Source organism: Mercenaria mercenaria, chromosome 4 (genome assembly GCF_021730395.1).
Source record: "Mercenaria mercenaria strain notata chromosome 4, MADL_Memer_1, whole genome shotgun sequence".
Lineage (NCBI taxonomy): Eukaryota > Metazoa > Mollusca > Bivalvia > Venerida > Veneridae > Mercenaria > Mercenaria mercenaria.
Genome location: NC_069364.1, coordinates 84,040,702 through 84,063,424, shown reverse-complemented (window position 1 = coordinate 84,063,424; position 22,723 = coordinate 84,040,702). Strand labels below are relative to the sequence as shown.

At 34.6% G+C, this 22,723-nt stretch overlaps 4 protein-coding genes across 4 annotated transcripts in view; 1 reads left to right on the top strand and 3 right to left on the bottom strand.

The window, feature by feature from the left end:
- LOC123552330 (dorsal-ventral patterning tolloid-like protein 1) overlaps window positions 1-22,723 on the top strand; it is a 296,660-nt gene that overhangs the window by 157,533 nt on the left and 116,404 nt on the right. The window lies entirely within an intron of this gene.
- LOC123561770 (uncharacterized) lies at window positions 2,639-5,595 on the bottom strand. Its single transcript, XM_053542314.1, has 2 exons — window positions 5,473-5,595; window positions 2,639-3,817 (listed from the first exon to the last, which is right to left on the bottom strand). Exon 2 carries the CDS (start codon window positions 3,545-3,547, stop codon window positions 2,639-2,641), a length of 909 nt encoding a protein of 302 aa, XP_053398289.1. The 5' UTR covers window positions 3,548-3,817; window positions 5,473-5,595.
- On the bottom strand, window positions 3,579-5,663 carry LOC123558333 (uncharacterized). The gene is made up of 3 exons (XM_053542313.1): window positions 5,482-5,663; window positions 3,634-5,311; window positions 3,579-3,596 (listed from the first exon to the last, which is right to left on the bottom strand). Exons 1-3 carry the CDS (start codon window positions 5,661-5,663, stop codon window positions 3,579-3,581), a joined length of 1,878 nt encoding a protein of 625 aa, XP_053398288.1.
- LOC123560776 (uncharacterized) lies at window positions 5,764-6,681 on the bottom strand. Its single transcript, XM_053542312.1, has one exon. It carries the CDS (start codon window positions 6,679-6,681, stop codon window positions 5,764-5,766), a length of 918 nt encoding a protein of 305 aa, XP_053398287.1.

The following is a 22,723-nucleotide window of genomic DNA, read 5'->3' as shown; positions in this document are numbered from 1 at the left end:
TAACCTTATTCAGCCAACTTTTGTTGGGAGATGAATATGACTCGTCCGAGGAATGAACGCATTCAGTTGTTGAATATGTAAAAACGTCATTATTATTTGTATTCTGATTTTCTAGTAGTTTACAGGTCACAAGTCAAAACCTAAGTCGATGTGCCATGTGCCTCCAACAATGTTTTGTTTGACGAAAAGATGTGCATTTCGCGCATTCATTATGATCGTGTTAATCAATAATGTAACAGGGTGTTTGGGGGTGGGGTGGGGGGAGAGGAGAGGAGAGGAGGGGGGGGGTGTAAATGTTCTACTGACGGACGTATTGAGGCCTAAAGTTTTTAATAGTTTAATAGTAACCTTATGATGGCATCTGTTAAATTAAAGTTATTCGTGACATTTGTCAATACATTTTTGATATCAAGAGCAGCGACAGAAAGTGTTTAAATTTGCTACTGTAATACCGTTGATATTCTGATACTTACTTATTTCACTTTAAATCGACGTTAACTTCGATATGCATAAATATTAAATAAGAACTATCATCACGTAAAACTATTTTGATAAAACATTAAATTTTGTAGACATTTTCAAGTATGCATTTTTCAGTATGCATCAAGTAGCCGAGGTGTAAGTTCATAAAGTTCACAAAAGTCTGTTGTCAGTTGGATCTGTATCTCAGATCATAACAATCTAAATAAATAGAGATTAATGGGTTAGTGCCGTAGATGAGAAAGTTTATCTGGCGAGGTGGAGGAGGTTATCGGGTGAGCCGAAGGCGAACCTGATAACGTCCGGAGCCGAGCTAGATAAACTTTCTCCATCTTAGGCACTAACCTTTTATTCTATTTATCTTGTCATTACTTCATTTTCCGATATTTGGCAATTTATTTTACAAAAGTTAGTGTGCGACAACCGCTTTAATGACGTCATATTCGTAATGACGTCACTTATATAATGATGTGATTACCGGCAAAATCGGAATAACTTCTTCGTTTTTGAATAAAAACTCATTATTTGACCACTCATTTTCTTAGTTCGGACATTTCCAACACAATGATGATGGTTTCGTTGCAAAAATCTTATGACAACAATATCGATCATAAGGTCACATGATCAACTGACCGTATATCACTGGTCACATGATCAACTGACAGTATATCAAGAAAGATATACGGCACCGTGATATCGGGTCGAAAATACTGCAAGTGACAGGATAAATAACTATTTCTGGAGCACCGCACAACATATATCCTTACATAAGATGCAATACATTTGAAATGCTGCAGGCCCTATTGCTAAATTAAGCACCAAACTGCATAGTTCAATGGCTTTATTACCTAATGGTAGCCAGTCCGACGTCCATGTCTATACAACCAGACCAATACTAATATTGCAGGAAGTTAACTGATTTGTAGCACAACAGTCAAAAGCTGACCATTTGATTATACCTTTGATGCAAATAAGTCTTAATGATTCGGGAAACCCGTCGTACAGTGTCCAGTAACTTTCAATCAAATCAGTAACGAATGTCCTTTCCTTGAATATAAACATTGACAAAACATCCTGGAATATTACATTTGTGTCCAGACAATGATGATTTACTGTCAAATTATTCAATCTCCATCCAGACTGCCCAGAATAATACTTAACATTCAGGATAAAATTGTGCTGATACTTCTAAAAGGACAATGTAGGTTATATAACATCTAAATAGGCCCAAACTGGAAATGTAAATAACCTTAAACCGTATTTGGTCTTTTGTATCAGGTCTTGTGTTTCTGTGAGGGTTTACATTAATTTTGTAAAATTTCAGTCACGTATTGACTTAGAAATAATGCGATATTTTGTTAAATTTCAATCATTTAAGAGACTAGATTTATTTGGATAGCAATAATATTATGCGATTTTTGTAGCCACACCGCGGTAAATGCTTATATCACAATTATATGGCTTTGTTAATAGCGATGCACTGGAACTGCTGTAGGATGCACTTCCTTAACATGATTTCATGGTGGAACTAAGAGTTATAAGGTGTCTAACAATGATTTAAATAATTGCACTTACTTAACAGTTACTGACTCATTATTGCAGTGGTACATGTATGAACCTTAAACTAGTAATAAGCATAATGAGAGCTATAGAGCATGTCTAATACTGACATAAATGCCTATAGATGCTAATAAAGTTAATAGCAAATAATCCCCCCAATCAAACAAGACTTACCTGAAGTTGATGTTTGGTTGGGATTCTATGTAGTCATACAGCTACTCGAAGGGATCATATGAGATGCGCGCCAACCGTGACCATGATTATTCAGTATTAAAAGCTTTAGATCAAAAATTTTGGTCTAAACAGCAAAGTTTCAAACCTTTTATACATGATTGTACTCATAAAAGCTTAGAGCGTAAACTTAGGGAGGGATACATATGCTTTCAGGGTGGGCATATGATCCCTTCGAGTAGCTGTATGACTACATAGAATCCCAACCAAACATCAACTTCAGGTAAGTCTTGTTTGATTGGGGGGATTCTATTACGTCATACGCTACTCTCGTGCTCATATGAGACTTCAAAGCAAAAGGACAAAATTTTTGGTCTCAAATGATTAATAGAAAATTGAACACCGCACATACCTGCTGAATTTGGAATTAACAAGACAACACAGCATCTGCAAATGTTGCCTCTTCCTGCTGAATGTCTTTATGGTAGAACTGTGCAAAAGTCTGTGAATTTGTCCATCCTGCCACACTTAATATATCATGTATAGGAATATGGCAGTTCTTGGCTTTCGATGTTGAAGCTGACCTGACACTATGAGCTTTGAATAAAGATATGTCTATGCCAGATAAACTCATAATAGTTTTTAACCATCTGCTTATGGTACTTGAGGTAACAGCTGCATGTGGTTTCAAATAACTTATAAACAGTGACTGTTCATTATTCCTTAATGGTTCAGTCCGTTTAATGTACTCACTTAATGTATTTACAACACATAAACTTGCATCCGGATAACTTTTTAACATAACATTTGGTACACGCCTTCCTGGCTTTGACTGTTTTAAAGAACCTTTAAACTGTAACACATAAAACTCAGAACCTTTCCTTAGGTTTTCTAACGTCAACAGCTGTAAGGACTGAGCTCTAGAAGCTTGAGTAAGAGCAATTAACATCGCTAATTTTAAAGTTAATAATTTCAAAGACAATTTTTCAAGTGGCATCAGAGTTTTTAAATAAGTAATTGTCTTGCTTACATCCCACGTCTCCTTGTACCTTGCTTTAGGTGGACGAATGTTATATGTTCCCTTACAAAATCTAGTGACAACTGGATGTTTGCCAACAATGAAGCCATCAAGAACGATTCCTAGAGCTGATAATGCACTCCTTGCAATATTAATACTTTCATAAGACAGTCCTGAATCAAACAATCTTGTTAAGAAGTCTATAACATTATTCACAGTAACTTGAACTGAATTAACTTGTTTTTCACTACAGAACTGAAACCATCTCTTAATGTAAACTGAGTACTGCTTTTGTGTTGAAGGTTTCCACGAGGACATGATAATGTCTGCAGCTCTCTCTGAAATGTTTCTATCTTGGAAAGATTGCCTGATAACCGAGAAGCAACTAAATTTAGTTTGCCTACCAGTGGATGTACTTTGTCTGTGTATGGAATCTGAAGTACCTTGGATGTCACTGGTATTATGTACGGAATGTCTATCAACAGTTCTAGGAGGTCGTTCCACCAATTCTGTGTGGGCCAAAGTGGCACTATCATAATACAGTCTCCTTGGTCTTGTCTCAGCTTCTGTAGAGCTCGTGCCACCAAACTGAAAGGACAGAAAATGTATATAAACATTTTAGACCAGTCTAAGGAGAAAGCATCCACAAAAAATGCTTCAGCATCAGGTTTCCATGAAACATACTTTGGCAACTGACAGTTTAACCTTGATGCAAACATATCTACTTCTGGTTTGCCCCAGATACTTGTAACATTGTCAAAGATTTGCTCATTGAGCTTCCATTCGACATTATCATTGAAATTTCTTGATCCATGATCAGAAATATTGTCTTTTCCAGGAATATGTGTAGAAGATAACCATACTGATCTCTCCATACACCAAACCCACAGTTTGTGCACTAATTCATTGCATTCTAAAGACCTACAACCACCCATGTTCCTAATGTAGGACACTGCACATGTGTTATCTAACTGTACTTGCACATGTATATTTTTCTTATGCATGCAGAATGCTTTGACTGACAAACTGGCTGCCAATAGTTCCAAATAATTGATATGATGCCCTGCTTCTGCAGTAGTCCATCTACCACCTATTTCCTGATTCTCACATATTCCTGCCCATCCAAAGGATGATGCATCAGTCACAATCACTAAATCTGCATTACCATGATCTATAACTCTTTCCTGGGAAGACAGATTGTCTATCCACCATTTCAATTCAGTTCTCATTTCATCTGTGACATACATTTTCGAAGAAAAATCACCTTTCGAGTTTTTCAATGCTTGAATTTTTTCTTTTTCTATTTTTCGGTAGAACAGGTGGCCAAATTCAACAGCAGAAAAGCTTGAAACCATAAGGCCAAGAACTCTTGCTACATTTTGAATAGACACTTTTGATTTCCGATGTAATTGTTTGCATTCTTCTAAAAGTGTGAAAACTTTTTTCTGTGGAAGAGTAACGACCATTTTTTCGGAGTCTATGTCGTTACCAAGAAAGGTGATTTTTCTTGTAGGAATCAAAACTGATTTCTTTTTGTTTATCATGAAACCAACATCTGACATCAAGCTCACCGTGTCTTTGACATTTTGCTCACATTCTAAAAATGTGTTACCAGACAAAAAAGAATCATCTATATACCCTGAATTTTTGTATCCACGTACACGAAGTGACGCATATATTGGTTTCATAAGCTTTGTAAATAATCTAGGGGCAAAAGAAATACCATTTGGTAAAGCTTGGTATTGATATAAAATACCACGATGCTCAAATCTCAACTTCACTTGGTCTTCTTCCGCAATGAATACAGAATAATATGCATCTTGAAGATCTACAGATGCCATGAAGCAATCTGGAGAAACTAAACGTAAAATAGATTCAAACGTATCCATTTTAAAATGATGATACGGTATGTATTGGTTCAGTTTTTTCAAATTCAATATCATTCTGTATTCACCAGGATTTGCTTTTGGTACAAGGAAAATTGGAGAAATAAACTCGTTAGGATGATGAGATACTTTTTTGATAACTTTCATGTTCAGTAACTTTTTAATCTCTGTATCTACAATCAGTGACTCTTTTTCACTGAATTTTGTGACAAAACATCTTGTTTGTATAGGATTAACAGAATCCAAAAATTCAATACGACAGTGTCTAACAATGTCTAAAATATTTTCATCCCGAGTAATTTCTCTCCAATTTTCCTCATGAAATCTGAGTCTACCAGCCTCAAATTGCTGACTAACCTGTTTTACTTCTTCTGCCCCTCCTTGGAGTTTTTTGTGTAGTTGGAACTGGGTATAGCAGCCGTTTCAGCAGGCCTGTAACCACGACCCCTATATCCACGTCTGAATCCTCCACGACCTCCCCTTCGATATGGAAAACTTCTGTATCCTCTACCACGTGGAGTACGCCCAACTTTACCGATTCTACTCATATCTTGAATGTCCTTAACATTCTTGTTTATATCCGTCTCATTCCCATAGAGGAACTCTGTATAGGGTAAGCTGGGTGACGTCAGTGGAAAGTATTTAGGGTCAAAAATCATTCTTGTGGGATTCTTTCCGTCTGTTATTAATAAGTTTGTTAGAATGGCCCAGCAGCGCCAAGGCATTACTTCCCAACTCAAATGCTTGTGAATCGGTGTCTCCCTGTTTGTGCAACAACTTTACAATGTTAATTGATGCTTTGACAACACAATTTTGAATCAACTGCATTTTTGCATCCTCAGTTTGGGTGTGTGCCTTTAGCAGTCTCCACATACCCGGATTAACTCTGGTTTTTGTCAAAGCTTCACAGTTCTGTGGTCTGTGTACTTCTTTGAGGATTTCTTGAATTGTTTCCTCTGGAACACCGTTTCTAAAAGATCTATTGACAAAGTCTGCAAGATCTTCGTTTACATTCGTGTCCACTTTGTCTGCAAGCAGAAACTTGTCAGAAAGACCCTGAAATAATGTCTTTGGTTTCTTGAATGGGGGTTCAACCGGGTGTGGATCAATCTGGACATCATCATTTCCGACTGAATGATCATTATCAGAATAATTAGGGGGGTAATTCTCGTCGCCCTCATCATCATAATCATATGAATCATCATAGCATCCCTGGTTACTGTCAAAGGAGTCCTGGTTACTGTCATTGCCCTGATACAACGTATCAACTCTTTCAGACAATATTTTCAAGTCCTGACCTTGCTTATTTATGTTAGAGTTCATTTCCTGTAATATTTTCAGAACTTCTTTATTCAAGTCCTTCTCGCACGTGATAGGAGCCTTCGACTTTGCTGATGACTTTACAGGCTGTTTTTCTGACTTTTTTCCAGTTTCTTTCCTCCCCGAGGAACCTTCTGGCTGAATTGCATCGGCATCTGGCTTCTGCGAAGCACCTGTTTCTTTAGCTTGCATTATTTGGGGTGAATTTTTGGCCGAATTTTTATTCTGCAGCATACTTTCCGCCATGTTGAACAGCTGATTACAGGAAGAATAATCTCCAACCCAAACAATTAGGTTGGAAAATTTCCATAAACGGAAGTTTATAAATAACTGAAATACAATTATTCAGTAGGATTTAAGCAACCACGTTGCTTATAAATTTTTTATTTCAAAAAAATACAACCTCGTTGTATTTATCAAAGAAATTAAACCAGTACACTTTGTTTAGAGACTATAAAGTTTATCAAGACACCTTGATAAAAGTTTACTGCACGGTCACAGTATTAATCTACAGCACCTGTAGACGGAGATTCGTCTGCTCTCGACGAAATCTCAAAGCGCACTGAATAATCACGGTCACGGTTGGCGCGCATCTCATATGAGCACGAGAGTAGCGTATGACGTAATAGAATCGTGATTTTCATTGATAGGGTAAAGTTTCGGAACATCTAAAGTTAGAAAAGAGGCGATAACAATATCAGTCACTAAACGACGTTAGTGAAAGCAAATCAGTCTACGATGGAAAACTTTATCTATTTATTTACTTAATCAAACAAATGGAAAATGCGTGGTCCCAGACGGGTGTGTTATTAGATTCTATGTTATTTGTCTTTTACTAATTGAATATATTGTCTTTATAAACCAGCAATGATGTTAGTGTTTTCGTCTGTTTGCTTTTAAGTGATTTATTGCAGCTTTATAACCTAATTATTGTGATAAATAATGATGTCATAAGAGATAGAGTTGTCATATCATTTGATGAGCTGTTATAAACGTGGACCTTAAATGATCGGGTTAAACATTTGACCACAGAATAAAGAATTTCTGTCTGCTGTAAGTACATGTGTAAGGTTCATTTCAGAAAATGATAAAATCGATTTTTGCGTAATATTACAACCATAGAAGTTAGACATACAATTGCTTCCAAAGTTGCTTCCAAAGAATGTTTTGGCTTAAGTTTGAAGTGTAAAGATAACCACCGTTTGTATTGTCATTTGTTATTTTTTCTAAGCTTTATAATCTAAACTAAACTTAAAACGGCAATGGTCAAACATTACATTAATTCCAACACAAATGAAAGGCCTTCTTGTTTAATCAAGGCTGGCGAATATCAAAGTTACCAGACAGACAGCTGCTTGCAGTACATTCTGCGGAAGTATTTACTTAGTAATCGAATAGCTGTCATATTCCGCTTATTGTTTGTGTGTTATGTTTCCAAATAATTTGCCAGAATAATAAAGATCAATAAACCTTGTAAAGACCATGGTGAGCCGAAGTAAAACATCTTTCATGAGCTATTTCTGCTTATAAAATGTATTTATATTTTAATCTTGAAAATAACTTTGTATCAATAATGCTCATCAAATGTATTAAATACGTTTTAAGGGGTCCTGGGGCGGTGCACGGTTGTTTTTTCTCTCCGTTTTTTCCTGCTTGTAAATGTGTGCTTTGTGTCTAAAACGGTGTCCTGCAGTGTTCTTGTATCTTACTTGTCTGTTTTTCTATGTTAGTTAGTTGGGTGTGGTTGTGTGTTTATCTTTGGTACATGAATGTCTGCGCTATTATGGTTTACGTTGTAGTGTAACTGTGATTAAAGAACGTGGCATTCCCTTTGTATATTCATCATTGTTCTACTTTCCCCTTCTACCCCCTCCCCACCCCCACCCCCTTTCTACCCCTTACCACTCCCCCCCCCCCCCCTCTATCTATATTTGGCATAAATTTATACACTATGTACTTCTTAGATTTTTGAAGCAAACCGTCTGTAATATTTTTCCGTTACAGCTTCTTTTTGTTGTTGGCCTACTTTGCAAATGCGTGGCTTTGAGGCTATGTTTTAGTGCTACGTGCTTCCGAGAAATCTACCCTTACCTATTATCTTTAATATTTTTTTATCACGGTTAATTGCGTGCTAATTACACTCTTGAAGCTGTTCGGTGTAGTTCTTGTTTGTTTATATACAAGTTTTTATATAGGTTTATTGGTAAAATTTGATAATTTGTTGTGGACGGGAAATTGACATTTGTAGATTTAAAAGGAAGGATACAATTTAAGGACATAATTGTATTTAGTGTACATTGTATCTAAGGATCTTACCATATTCGTTCCTGTTTTGAGTTCTTATATATAATACACTTCTTTCGCTAAAGGTATATGTTATGTCGAGTTTGCTGAATAAATGTTGTTGTTTGTTGTTGTTTGTAATAGTATCTTTCTTACTTGAAGTCCGTTCTAGCATGATACTTAGAAACCAGAGGAGCAGGTATGAGGTGCCAATCTTGTTTTATCCTTCAAGGCAGATAGAAATGTTTTGGCAGTTTTGCAATCAATTTATGATTGTGCATTAAGTGTTAGTTTTGTGAACGAATCAAATGAATAATTACTGGCAGGTGTTTGTCTCTAGAGTCTTTATTATTTTGTTAAATGTAAGCCTATTGGCTGTTATTAAGACGTTTTCAGAATACAATTTTTCGAATTTTTCTCCCTTCACTCATCAGGTGTTGTAACTGGTACAGATAATGGTAATATCAATTTACCATTGGTGGGACTAATTAAACACACATCAGTCTGAACTTAAGACGTTTTTACCTTGTTAGCACAATTAAATTATCCCTAGCGCATGCTTTGCCGTCTCACATAGTCAAAGGAAACAACATTTTTTCCTGTTAACATTTTAACCAAAGCTTAAAACGCTTGCTTCTGTTATTTGACGTGACACAGAAAGAAAGGTTGGAATTTTGACAGAAATGAATGTAAGCTATAGAATCAATGTTATATAAAACGTGTCTATCTAGCCTTAAACCTTGTTTTCGTGTTTAACCTATTATTAATTGCTAAACTGATTGTTTTACGTTTGTTACTATGCGACAACAAATGTTATTCTTCATTTTGATAAAATTAGCATAAAGGAATAGTATTTTGTCACATGTCTTAATATATAATACTATGACTGTATCGTTATTGTAATTAATAAGATTTTGATTTTAACTATTTTCTAAACATGAAATCATATTCATTTTCTTTAAAGTAGCTAGACTATAGTAAAGGCGAGACTAATTTAAGGGTCAGCAAGTTTAGATAAGCATGACTAGTTCACCGTGGTATCTATTCGACGTGCTGAATATCTATCATTATTTTTAAGATGTTACTGGATAGCTTTCCTTAAATTTACCTTGTTAGAATATATTATATACTAATTCCACTAAGGTGGCATGAGAAATGGTCAGCAGTTGACACATCATCCTTTACGATTTTGCTATATAACTCTTGTCTCATTGACAGACTGAAATGTGGGTTTAGAATGCTTAGTAGGTTAGGATGTGAAGAGCACCTTAGCTAGGCAGCGCTTAAGCTGCAGAGCGCCTCAGCTTTCGAACAGAGCTGTAAGATGATGGGTGTCTCTCAGTTTTGGCATTTTTAAGATTCTAAATTATAATTATTTTTATTAAACTTATTTAATTTCAAAGGACTATTTTGGAACTATGGATAAATTAATTTAAGAAAGATAGAATTATTTATTTTAAATGTGCATCTAGAGAGAGAGTTTTTATGTATTAATTAATTCAGGATAATTTCGGACTTTGGAATGAATAAATCATATTTAAAGAACTTTGTACCTCATGTTTTTATGTACTAAATAAAATCCACTATACGATCGACTAATGAACTATGTAAAACGGCTGATAGGGGTACAAATAATGGGTGTACAGTCAGTATCCAAAATTATAAACCCGTTTGGACTATCTTGAATTTATCTTGTATAATATACTAGTACTCTAGAAATTTTTCAACTTTGAATGAACTGTAAATAAGATTAAGAAGTTTTTACCGTTTCCGAGTAAATAGTAGGTGTTTCAATAGTAAAGTGATGAATGACATAGTTAGAGAGATTACAGGTTTAAGGCTTAAAACCCAGGCCTCTGTCCCCTTCGGATACCAAATCAGCGAGGTTTGTATTAACATACTTACCAATAAAGTGACGTTGATCGATGAAGTTGCATGGAATTCTTGCTAGAGTATCTTCAGCGCCTCGACCAAATATTCCCGGATATAATCAAAGATTAGAAATACAATAAATACTCCAAATGAAAACATCGTTTCTTGTCAAATTCTCTATATATTACGATTCATCTTGTATATTTCATTGAAACAATATGCTATATTGATATACTTCAAAGCATGCCTGTGTGCACGATGATTTTTTCGCGTGATATTAACGTATATTAAGTACCAGTGGTCCAGTTAACCTAACTATTCAATTAAACATGACTAGTTAATTTGGTTCTCGAGATTTTTGCCTGTTCTTTTTAGATGTTGAAAAGATCGATATCCTGGCATTTATTTAGATTTTCTGATAATCAGGGGAAGCAAACCTTTTATTTTTAGCTAGCTACAGTAAAAAATTAATTATAAGAATTGAATACTATTTTTATGCATTTATATGGGTATAAACTACATTGGGACTTCTTTCAAATCAAATGTCAATGTGGTTTTTAATTATTAAATACTTGCTTCATACGAAAGTTGGTTTATCATTACGACTATCATTAATCACATGTTATACTACACATTTGCATTTCCCGTCGATACAGTCGAATCACTTGCCCCTCACCGATGTGATTTCGAGCCTCACCCAGGTGTCCGACCGTGATGAAATATTGCACGGAGGGGCTCCAACCATCATAGCTGAAATGTCGCCATTTGTCTTATAATAACGTCTGTGCGATGTTAAACCCAACACAATATACTATCAACTTTAAATATGTTTCATGAATAAGTGTACGCCAAACAGCAACACACAGTCCAGCACAATATTTATCACTAGACAAGGAAAGTGTATAAACACAATCAGCCTTTCTTGATTTATTATATAAACTCAACATATGTCAGAGAATGATACCTCTCTTTCCGGCTCATAGACTGCTGATATTCTCCTAAACAGTAACATTAATATAATTCTCAACGGGGTAATAGTCTGCTATGAAAGTTTTTTTGGTATGATATCTGGAAACTTGTTTGAAAAATGTTCCCTGTCGTTCATTACAGTATGAAAGATTTGACTGAATCTTGTTGTCTTGACGACAATAAGAACAAAACTAATACAGTTGAATTATCGAACTCACTTATCTCAAAATTCCGGCTATCTCAAAGACCTTGTTCAAGGCTCGTCCAAAAAACACGTGCAAAAATATATTTTTAAGTCGAATTTCGGTTATCTCAAAGTAAAACGCTCGATCCTTTGGAATTCGAGATACCGAGTTTCAACTGTTGTTCCATTTGCAGAAATCATGCCTTTAACATGCAGGTGTGTAGAAATGTATCCGTTTTGTCGAAGTTGCTGGATAAATGAAATATATTAACTGGAAATATAATTAAGTTCGTATTTCGTCCTAATAATTAAGTGTCCTCAACACGCCTCTGTCAGTTTTGTTTTTAGATAGCAAATTATCATCGGTAATGCCTCGAATCTTTTTGCAAATAAACTTTTGACCAATGTTACTAAAATGTTATATATAACATTTAACTAATCATTATTGAATTTCGATATATATATTTCTTTTAATAAAGGATATAAAAAGTACAATTTTAGGATGGATCCACTTATCCAGCATGGTGATTTAATGGTTTATAAAACATTCTGGTAGCTGCTGTATGCAAACACTATTTAAATGTGTTTCATGCTAGGCGTTGAATATAAAACGCCTGAATAAAAATTTAAGAGAGTTTATATGTTGAAAACGATTTGTTCTCTCAAGTTGTATTCTAATGTGAACAGTCTTACTAGAGTAATTGTGGAAATCAGCCATGAATGTTTTCGAAACGATAAAATCTCAGATAAAATATGGCAATATTGGTGGATGTTTTACTTAAATAATCGAACATCGCTATTGTTTTCTCGCGTGTCAGCATCACCATTTCAGGGCACGTAATTGTTTTTCGAAGCATATAATTCGAATACATTATCAAGTAAACAATTAGACTTATAAGCGAAGCAAGTAAAGGCGTTTTAAGCCAGGAATTACCTGTATGAGTCAAAAGATTAAGATAATATCGTCGGTAATTTTTAAGCCGAACAGTTAATTTAAAATGTTTGTAACTGTAGACATTTTTATGCATACGTTATGAAAGCAACTTGTTACCTGCCAAAGACATGGTACCTATGTTTTAAAAGCTCTTGACAACCGTTTTATTTAACAAAAGCTTCAAGACATACCATTTATTTCCACTCAGACTATAAGAAATTCACAGGATCAATTGCGCATGTAATTTCAATACATTGCGCTTATTGAATGGCTTGCCGGTCAGTATTCAAAACTATTACTGGACCTTGAAGCTGTAATTTTCATTTCACGTTGCTCTGTGGTACAGATTCTTTACAAAGAGGTTAAAATTGTCAAGGACAAGTTTTACACAGACAAATTTGTTGATTTGTTAAAAGAAACTGAGTAAATTTTAGAATGGCATCAAATAGTGCTTTCAGCGAGTACCAATCTTATGTACCTGATCTTAGTCCCTGTGATTTTTGTATTATTTTCATTGTCCAGCAGAAATGCCTTTGGCGCAGAAATTTTTCAGTAGCTCAAAATATTACCAAAAGCAGTGTCGTCATGTTTAGCAAGGCTTGTCAGGCTATTAACTTTGCTACCCGACGTATGTTCTTACAATAGACGCTTAAACAACAGTTTGATTATACGTGCATTGATACACAAACTATGTATCAATGCAATGTAAAAGCTCCTCTCCTGAAACAGCTTATAATTTTGCCTTAAAACATATTTCCTCTCTGAAATTATTGTATGCATTTTTACCAGTAATTATGGCAGTTATGGAATGTTGGAGAAAACATACATGCTATTGCATGTTTTAGCTTAATAATTAAACTCCGCTATTGTTTGATTGCGTGTCTGCATAGCTATTCAACTTGATTAACAGTTACTGAGAATTAGATTATAACCCGGAAAACAGGACTCTGGAGCATAGTGACAAAGTTAATAAACATGAAATTCTCATGATTACAAGATATAAAATTGATGTTGAAGCGATGATCTTTTCCTTACCCATGTGTGATATTTACTTAATATGATAATATAATTACATTAGTGTATTACACGTATAGGTGCTTGGGCTGTTAGAGCTCTGACCTAAAATTGGTTCCCGACTTTGGTTGGCATAACATTTACATTCAGGTTAGAGTTTTTCCAAGTTTCTTGTGTGATTTCTAGTTATTTCGAGCAATATCTTGGTGCGTTATTGTTTATGGAACTGCATCATCATCGCTTTTATTGAAGCAACCCGTCTACAATACTTTTCCGTTACAGCATCTTTTTGTTGTGGGCCTACTTTGCGTTGCATGGCTCTATGGCTGTGTTTGGGTGCTCTGCGCTTTCGGGAAATCTACCTTTATATCTCGAGCTGCAATGTACATGTCCTTTTCTCTATCTCGAACTGCAATGTTTTAAGTCCTAGTGTATATAATTTTAGTCCTAGCTTACAAAAATTTGAAGTAAAGCCATTGACATTTTTGAGAGGCTTAGCTCTATTGGACTTTCAATGTAAAACACAATGATAGTTGTTTTTATCCATTTGATGAATATGCTTGTATTCTGATATAATACCAAAATATGGCGTTACTAAACTTTGATTATTTTCAGACAAGTACGGGTACCTATAGTTTTATCTTGGTGTGGAAATCTTTATTACGTATAAAATTATAGCGAAATATACCCAAAGAAATAATTGTACTAAAACTTTTAACTTGTAAAAGTCCACCATTTGACTCATCAAATACTATATCACTGATAAGAACAAACTTTTAAACTTTTTATATTTTTCGTTTACAGCCTTAAATTTATGTTAAGTTATACAAATTGTAATAAATCTAGTGTTATGTGTATGACTTATCTGGGCAGTGAACAGAAGCTTGCGGCATTCCCAACACAAATGTAAGTCAAAGACCGTTGGAATTCCCGCATGGTGTTTAATCAAATGTAACGAATATTAATGTCGCAAGAGAGTTGCTTTTATTAGATTCCACGAAATTGTTTGCTAACAAATTGAATCTATCCTGGAAACTTATCTTTCATGTTTCGCTTATGGCTTGTGTGTTTTTGTTTCAAATATTTTGTCAGAATCATATGAATAAGCAGAATAAAGATTTTAGCTGATGTGACTTTTTGTTTCAGAAATTGAAGTTGAACACCAAATTTGTGAAATATAGTAATTATGTACAAGCGCGATTTACACAGTACTTATTGGCTTAGTTTTCTTAAAAGCGATTGTGTTGAAAAGAAATATTAGTATGTTATTTCAGTATGTATTCTGTTTATAAACAAGCAAGAATGTTTCAAGTGAAATATTCCTTAAAGGAACCAACCTATAGACAGGTAATTGAGTCTTGAACGGAGATTACGAAATGATTCAGATTGTAAACAGGTGATTTAAATTTATCTGCAGAGTATCATTAATAATTATCAAAGATGATCCAATGTAGTCACTTACTATAAATGATTCAACCATATATATAACGAACTGGTATTCCAACGATTCTGCTGTATTCGATATTTTCTGTATCGTTATTGGAATATTTTTCCGAAGAAACTTTGTCAAATTTTATGAGAGAATTATGGCTGTCCGAGAAACCTTTTAAAATAATACAAAAATTTCTCCATAACGTTGTTGATAAATTACATAAACATCAGTATGAAATTAAAAAAAGTGAATATTCGATATAACACTAATTTAGACATCTTTCCAGATTACGGACAAACCGTCTCATATTGTCTCATAACTTTAAATTAGATCAATTCCTAACTTGCAGAATATTCCTTTATGAGATAGAGAAATATTCTTTCAAATCTCTGAAGTCTATTAACGGTATTTGTTTATCATTTTATACTATGAATAAAACATGAAATGCGAGAAAGGACAGCAATGAGTATTGAGTGTAGTAACCATTCTGAAATAGTTGTCTGTTTGCGATGTTCGGCTCTGGCAATGTTTGTCATGATCTTACTTTTTATTTGATTATACAAAGCACGCTTGTAAACAACGCATCATGTTTTGTTATTTTACGATTGATTTTGTTTTCTGTAATTGCAGTAAAGTCTTTCCAAGAAAATAATACATGTTACTTAACTTTCAGAGGGAAGTTTTAAGCTTCCATATTCAACGGATATGTCGCAGTTTGGATATACACTCTATAGTATAATTATTATGTCTCCGGCATAGACACAAAATAGATTAAAAAACTCCAAGGGGTAATAAGTAGTAGTAGTATACAATATCGCAAGATATTATACACTAAATAGAGTAACCACAGTACAACGTATTCTTGGAGTGTCGGCAACGTTTTGTTCAAATATAATACACTGCGAGAACAATATTGAATGACAAATGGTAGTACTACCTTGTAATAAATTCTTCCATTACAAAGGATATTTCGAGATATTCTATCAAGACGCAGATAATTATTAAGCAAACGCACAAGGTACAGACAACGTATCGTCCCAAAAGACCTGTCTTATAATGATCTGCCACTGAGGAATGTGATTTTGTGATATCTTACGTTAATAAGTTTCTCTGATTTTATTCAATGCGACGTCATAAATAAAAATATCCTATTGATTGGCACGCTTTTAACGTCATAATATAAATGAAACTGTTTCATTTAATATATCATTAAAGTCTATTTTGTATGTACTCTTATATGCGGTATAACTCAACGAATAATGACACAATTGAAGGACTAGTCGGATAGACAAAACTGTTATGTGGACCATAGGTAAGTAAACTTTCATATTAATCTCGACGTCATATGTTATTTGTTAGTAATCTATCATAGATTAATATGTTGGTTAAATTTGGAAAGGGAACTATATTACTAAAAACAAGAACAAAAGTCCAAAAGGACATTCAATTCAAAACACGCAGCCGCCTGCATGATACTTCAAATGGAAATATGAATACGCACGAATGTATACATATGCACACAGGACGTGCACATTTTTACATAAACACATATAATTTAAAAACAAACATAGAATTAACAAACAGACATAAACTTTAAAAAGGAACACAACAGGGCACTGCCTTTAAATGGTCAGTTGCAGGAACCATCACTAGCTAACTAGCATCAAACCTCATACTTTTGCAGCCTGTGCCAGAACCTCCAATAAAATGTTTCAAATTGATAATTTTGATAAATAATGGTCAAAAATGGCAGTGCCCGAGAATTTTACAACGTTATTATGTTACATCGGTAAAAGTGTCATTAGATTACTTCTAAATTATTTTAACCATTCCAGACTACGGCAAACGATTTGCGAGGTTGATGGTAAAAAGGAACTGTCTAGTATTACAGACTTTACTTGTTTGAACAACCTTATCCAGTAGAATAAAATCTGCATTACGATATATTTTTCAGGTTTATTTGAATGTATTGTTTAAGAACAAATTGTGTGGTATAAAAGCAGCATGCCTCCAGATCGTTCGACAACAAAAGTTTTTGTTTGTTTAGATACCTTGAAATAAATGCTATATTTCTTAAAAAGGCTTTAAAACTTAATTACTGACAAACTTTACGGAAACACATGAAAATTTGCTGTTTTTACTACTTTTTGCGATGAAAAGCGTTTGTCACGCTTTTACTCCAGGTAAACTGTCTCCATTATAAATATCTATATTTTGAAGTCATTATGGTGGACGGATAGCTCAGTGATTTGCACACTGGCCTTCCAATCCTGAGGTCGGGGGTTCGATCCCCGGCAGCTACTCGGGAATTTTCAGAAACGCTTTTCCGTGTTTCCCACCCAACTAGAGCTGTACTGGTCAGGAACCCGGGCAAACCTTTCGTGTATCAGTGCTATACATTGGGCACGTTAATTCTGATTTCTGATCTCTTTGTCTCACTCTGTCCATCTGGTCAGATCGCTCTGTGTCTGTACTAGTAGAGGATGAATTATGCGCCCTGTGTGGCTGCATTTGAACTATGTAAAGCGCCTTAGAACGTTAAATTGATCATGAAAAGGGCGCTATATAAATCTGGTATAATAATAATAATAATAATTATTCGCTACTTAAGCTATAGCGCTATTGGTTACGACGACGGGAAGATGTCTTTATTATTGCCGCGGCGGACTGGGGTTCGATTCCCGACGCGGTCATCTTTTTTTCTTGATTTGGAACTTTTAAAATATGTTAGAAACAAAAATTCATATTCTAATGTTCATAATATGACCAAACTTCAATTTGAAAGAAAGATTATTTTTTACCCAAATCTGGAGGCATGCTGCTTTAAGATACCCGTTGTGTTAAGAGACCATTTGTTTGCCCGTCCTTTCTTGATTTCTTAATTTGAAATGTTCTGTAATGATGTTATTATGATTAATGTTTCAAACATGACTGCATATAATAGAAAGTGGTCTCCGTGGTCGAGTGCTTAAGGTCGGTTACTTCAAATCACTACTCGGAGCGTTGAACCCCTCATGTGAGGGCTTCTGGAAGGTCGTTTGTTCTACCTAGGTGCCCACTAATGATGAAATAATGCTCGTAGGAGCACCTGGCAACCATCAAAGTTGGAAAGTCGCTATATAGCCTAAATTGTGTTGGTGTGACGTTAAACCCAATGAAACAATAAAAAAAGATAATGGCATAAAATAAACGTCCCGTAAGATGCTTCAGCGTGTACATCTCCATCAATGATTAGGGAACTGACAATAACACCTTTAAATTCTAACTAGATTAATGTTAACAACCAAAAACGACAAATTGACAAAAAAACCTTTTCCGCAAAGTGTATTTCTATTTCTAGCAATTAATATTTCTATTAGTCACCCACGCAGTAATTTAAGTTCAGATTAAGTTAAATGATTCTTCACATCCAACCGCTCTGAATATTTCCAATAAATACTATTCGTTGTTTTGAACTCCGAGTGTAAGCACTGGAATAATTAATTATAAGCAAAATATTTGAAATGAGGACTTATTATCCCGTTACTTTTATTATACATGCGGGAAACATAGTATGTTCTCAATAGTTATCTTTGAGCTTGAAGAAACAGTAATATAGTACAGTTCAAGGCTATAAATGGCTCTTTTGGACAAGATAGGAATTAATAATTCAAATGGTTAAGAACGGAAAACATACGAAGTGCATTCTGTATATTCGGAATGTGAATGTTTTGACTGATGTTTTTCTTTAAACAAAATATTTTAGCAATTTAAATCAGTGACAGTGTGTTCTAAAGTTAAATACTTTACTTTACAGATTTCTGGATATGTTACCAAAGTTTGTTGTAGAGATTGTTTTCTTTAAGAGAATTACCATCAGTTACATACATAAACCTCCCAGACATGCTTCTGTGTTTCCAAAGGCTCTTTTTACAGATTCTATCAACTATCATAACAACGACTTTAAGTGCCGTATGGCGGCAGTATAAAGTCTCCCGTACTTCGATTCAGTATTCTTATATTTTCTGGTTCTTTGGGATCATGGAGTCCATTCAATATCTTTGTAATAGAATTCCGCTTAAACCGGTGCTAGGGGGCGTGAGGGGTGTTGCATTTTCCATTACCTCTCAAGAACAGACTCAATCAAACCGAGTCTGCTATAATCTTGCTTGGTTGCATTCTGTGCTTCCAAAGGATCTTTTCACATATTTTGTTCTTGTTTGTTTTGACAAACAATGAATATGGTTGGACAGAACGTGTTTTTCTTCTCTAAATTATTTCAAAATGTAATGTTCTAGTCAAATCCTTAACTTCTGTCCCGTCTGTTAGACACGTACATGACCATTCAAAAGACCTTGAAAGCATTTTATCAGGTGTTATGCTTAACTTTATATATATAGCTGATGCGTTCTGAAAGCCATTTCGTGCATTTATTTTATGAATAGTGAACGAGAAAATTAAATTTACGGTTGAAATACATGTATAAGTCAAATCTAAATTGCATGTTTCTGTCGCGGATAATAATTTCTTTTACTGTATTCGAAAATATATAGGTAGTGCGTACTTCAGGTACAGGTAAAATGTATCAATATTGAACAAATAAATTGTTTAGGTGTTATGAATGCAAGTGGATTTCTGTATTTAAACTGTATCTATGTTATGGTTCAGATCGAACAGATGTGGTTTACTTGCCAGTAATTTTCACATTTTGTAATGATGTGTGTTTTCTAAGACAGTATTTAGCAAGCAGAATAGCAGGTACGAGGTGCCAATCTATTTTTGTTCTTCCAGATAGGTCAGATGTTCTGGCAGTTTTGCAAGTATTAAATATTGGCACAATTAGCATTGATCCTCAGAAAGAATCAAATAAAGAATACCTTTGTAAATAGCAGGTGTTGCCCTCGGAAAGGTTTTATATGTTGTTGACTGTGATTATGCAAGTAAAGTATACAAATGTTCATCTATTTTCTCCTGTATGTCTTGCATATCAGCTGGTACAGGAATAGGTAATATTATTCAACCCTTGGTAAAATAAAAAAAGTGAAAAACCACAGGTCGCCCAACACGACATAAACGAAAATGTTGCAGGCCCGGTTTGACTGAGCCTGTTCATGGACGGTAGTGGAAGTGCAAGCTACTGTCCACACCCTCTAGCCCCAGGTTGAGCAGAACTCAACATTTACACATGTTATAAGTACCAGAATGTAATTTAGAGACATCTGCAGATGTATTCATACGGCGGTGCACATGGAACCGTCAATGATGCACGGAGTGCAATTCCATGAAAAGTGGAGTATGGTCCCCAGACTGCTTAGGTGTACATGTACAACTGTCTTAATCAACTGAGTTTTCTAGTATTTTTTTCAATAAAATTCGATTGACCATTCTGATACATTACAAGCCGCAATATACCACACCAGTCAGGAGAATTCAGAATTGATTTTTAAACTGTCATTCTGACTCAACTTGTAAACTTAAATGAACTGTAAATACGGATGAGATTTCTATTTTCAAGTAAATGTTGAGTGACATTTTCAATATAGTGATGTACGACCAATTTAGAGAGATTGCAGGTTTCGGTCTGAAAAACTCAAGCCAAGGTCCCATACGGGTACTAAATCAACCAATTCAGAGAGATCTGTATTCAGATACTTAGCAATAATATGACGTTGATCGATGAAAAATCTCTCGAATTCTCATCGAACTCTCCCGGGATTTTATTTGTATTTTCTTCAGGACTGGACAGAAATATGTCGAAATGGTCCAAGATATCTATATTTCTGATTAATTGTCCAATAAAGAAGTGAAGTAGACTCTGGACCTCTTGTACAATTGCACCAATAATATAATTTAATATTTACTGTTCATAGTGCGTGTTTTTTATTTGCTGAAATAAAATTTTATTAACATTTAACCTTTTTCAACAAGAGTGTCTCAATCATTTACGTAATATATCAAACCTACAATTAACAGCCCTTCGTAATACCTCGCACACACATACTTGATATAATCTCCGATGAATCGTAAAAATCTGCAACCTTATGGGTGTAAAATTGTTAGGAAGCCGTTATTTTTGCATATTTTCACGAAACCATATCTTTTCCTAGGCAGCAATAAAATAGAAAAAGTGGAAACTCCACAGGTCGCTGTGAAAAACTCATCATCTGAGTTCAAAGAAACACTAACATTATTCTACGTAATTCATTATAAAACAAACCTCTCTCATTCCTGTTTTAATGTTTTAAACATTAATGCTGACAGTCTATTTGATTCCAAGCGCCAGTTAAGACACATCGCAATATATTCCAGAGACAATAACCCTGTATGAATTTAAATGACCATAGCATATTTTCAGAAACTTTGATAATTTGCATACGTCGAAGAAACAGAGAATATAGATGATGTTAAAAGTAAATATTTCATTACACATGTTGGATGTATAAAAGTAATCCACAAACAGTTTTCTTTCTGGATGTTTGCCATAAATATTGTCTCCGAATTATCATTGAGTTACTGATAATTGAACATGGATTTTCTTCAATACAGTCTTGTTGATATAACATCTGATTATATACAAGGAAACAGGCTCTTCTTATGTCTTTTGTTACGTATTTTTTATAAATAGCTTAACCTTTAGCCTGCTGACGGCAAGTGATTCTGCCTATGCGACCAGTGCAGACCAAGATCCGTGCAGACTGATCATGGGCTGCACTGTTCGCTATTCAGTCAGTTAATTTTCAGTGAACACTTCTTCGAATAACAAATGATATTGCCCAAATTGAATGATGGACCAGTCCATTTTAGAAATTTAGCAGGCTAAAGGTTAAGGTACTGATTAGCATTAAGCTTTATGTACATTTTCCTATATTGAAGAGGGGGTCTCATTGTTGTTTGAAATTAAATCTGTTTGGATATTATGAGATGTATGAAGGAAAAACGGCTTTCCTTGATTTATTTTGGAAACCCGACCTTTATCTGTCTGCTTCACAAAGTTCTGCTATTATCTACATGTATACAATAATACTTAAACCAAACAGCGGGCTAAAGGTCTTACATGTATCTATATGGACCTTATTAAATTTTGATAATCTGCATGTTGACATAACTTACGAAGCCACATTTTATTTTCTCCAAAGAATAATTGTAAGGGACTTTGAGGTTTCAAAACCTGAAGCTTCTGTAAGTAAATGGGCTATATTTAGGTTTAATAGATAGATAGTTAGTTTATTCAAACAAAAGGCAATATGCGTATGAGTTTACAACTTGTAAATAAATGCAAACATAACATAAATACATGAAAGACATCAGTGGTGTGAATTGACATCATCATATGGTGGACGGATTAATAGCGTTATCTTTGGATATGACGATAAGGTTTACTATTTTCTGGCATTCGTATTCAATTTACAGACCGTCATACACTTGACTAGTTTACAATAAATGTGCAAAATTACTTCCGTGTTTTAAACTTTGGAAAATAAGCTGTTTGGTGTGCACAGATTGTCCATCATGGTAATTATATCTATAATACATTTGATATATACTGATTCTCATACTTTATGCTAGTTGTCAGCTGCATAGGATGATGTAATAATTACAGAAAGTTTTTGGGTTTCATTTG